Genomic DNA, 2,078 nt, shown 5'->3' with positions numbered 1-2,078 from the left:
ATTGAAAGTGAAATGACAAGCATGAAATATCACCTGTCGTCACTCATACATGAGTGCTAACAACTGTGCACATGGGGCCATTGAAAGTGAAATGATAAGCATGAAATATCACGTGTTGTCACTCATACATGAGTGCTAACAACTGTGCACACGGGGCCATTGAAAGTGAAATGATAAGCAATGAAAACTCAGAACGGTGGGGCACGGGACGGGGTGGATGATAAGGAGTTATTTGGGTTATGGCTGCCTTAGAAGCCCTGACTTGTCAACTACACCATTTATGCATATAACAAAATTTCACATGTACCTCGTAAATTTGTACAAATTAAACAAATGAATCATATTTAAAAAAATAAAAAATAATGAGCCAGCTGGGAAAATTTTAAAAGGACTAGTACTAGGTGGGGATAGGAATTACTGTTAATTCTGTTTGCTGGTAATATGGTGGTTATGTAGAAAATAATCCTTATTAGCTAGAGATATATTCTACAGATTTTTAAGGAGAAATCTCATGCTTTCTGTGATATATTTTGCGATTTTCCATTATAAAAAGTTTAGACTAATAAAAGAATGCCTTACATCTGTTCAAGCTGGTCATTTTAAAAGAGTAGCTTCAGTCTCATCAGATCATGTGTCACTTAAAAAGGACAAGTGTCAACACGGGACTAACGGAGCTGGGTCTCAGAGGGTCACACAGCCTAAATTTCTCAGCACAGATGAAGCCCTCATGGCTCTGTCCATTCCTACAAGAAACATGCGTGCTGGCACCCTTCCATTATTCCCTTATCTTCCTCCATCTCTTACCACCCAAATCAGTGAGTCAGGTCCCCATACCGAAAGCAGACACAAAATAGAGAGAAGAGTCAACGGACGACAGGAGGGTGCACCTGTCCTCTGTGTGACTCGTTCACGCTGCATGCAGGGCCGGTGTCTGCCCTCTCGGGCCTGTCTGAGAGGCACTGAGGGTGAGGGATAAGTCTTGTCTCGGGGACCCCATGAGGGCAGCTGAGAGAGTCACGGTGGTCAGTCAGGAGGGCTGGGTACAGGGTGGGGGGCCCTCAGCCAGACAGGGAGCTAACACAGGCTGAGGGACAACTTACAGAATGAACAGGAATCATGCTGGCAGGACAGGAGGGGAAATGTTTAGGGTGGCAAGAACAGAAGTGGTGAGGCATGGATGTCCTAACTGGCTGGTGTCACAGGCACCTGAGAGGCATGAAATGTGGGAAGACCCAAGGTGACAGATACTCCAACTCACAAAGGCTCCTCAGCCAACACCCCTTATAAACCACCACTCTGGGAAACACAAACTTAGGACAGAGCATAAAGCAAAGATTTAAGCCAGACCTGCACTGTATGTGACCCATCTACAGGTGTTCAAAGTTCCCATAAGGGGGGGGAGTGGGAGTCATTGAGCCTGTGGGGGGGGGGGTGTATCTAAAGATCAGAAAAAAGAACAAAATGAAATAAAATATTATATACACTTCCCAGCTTTAAATAAAGATGACTGTTTCCTTTGAATTTATTCCTAGCTTCATCCTCTTTATTTCCCTAATGTGCAGTGAATGTATGAGGCTGTATTTTAAAATAAACATAAGCGCTTTAACATTAATCTTCCACTCTAAAATGCATGACCTTACCAGGATGGTTGGTCTTGATATGTGACTTTATCAATCGATCTTCTGAAAAAGACTTTTCACACACAGGACAAGAATAACTCCTTTTGTCCTTAAGAGAAAAAGAACATAATCAATTGACTGTGTCATTTAAATCTGGCTCTGTAGAAAAATAACCACCACTATCACCACTAGCACCACACCATCGTTATGTGATAATTACCACCGTAATTATTACTACTATCACCACCACCACCATCACCATTAGTATCATCCTCACCACCACCATCATCACCATAAATATCATCCTCACCACCACCACCATCATCACCATAAGTATCATCCTCACCACCACCACCATCATCACCATAAGTATCATCCTCACCACCACCATCATCACCATAAGTATCATCCTCACCACCACCACCATCATCACCATAAGTATCATCCTCACCACCACCA

General features: G+C 43.2%; 1 protein-coding gene across 6 annotated transcripts in view; it reads right to left on the bottom strand.

Moving 5' to 3' along the window:
• The window catches only part of ZFAT (zinc finger and AT-hook domain containing), a 195,925-nt gene that overhangs the window by 93,563 nt on the left and 100,284 nt on the right, over nt 1-2,078 (bottom strand). For all 6 annotated transcript variants that reach the window (XM_012807040.2, XM_023514939.1, XM_023514938.1 and 3 more), the window contains one exon: nt 1,641-1,728. In XM_012807040.2, the coding sequence (XP_012662494.1) occupies nt 1,641-1,728 (88 nt within the window). The remainder of the gene's footprint in view (nt 1-1,640; nt 1,729-2,078) is intronic.

Source organism: Otolemur garnettii, unplaced genomic scaffold, assembly GCF_000181295.1.
Source record: "Otolemur garnettii isolate 467f Iridium unplaced genomic scaffold, OtoGar3 scaffold00062, whole genome shotgun sequence".
Lineage (NCBI taxonomy): Eukaryota > Metazoa > Chordata > Mammalia > Primates > Galagidae > Otolemur > Otolemur garnettii.
Note: the sequence above shows the minus strand (reverse complement) of the source record. Positions and strands in the feature narration are given on the sequence as shown.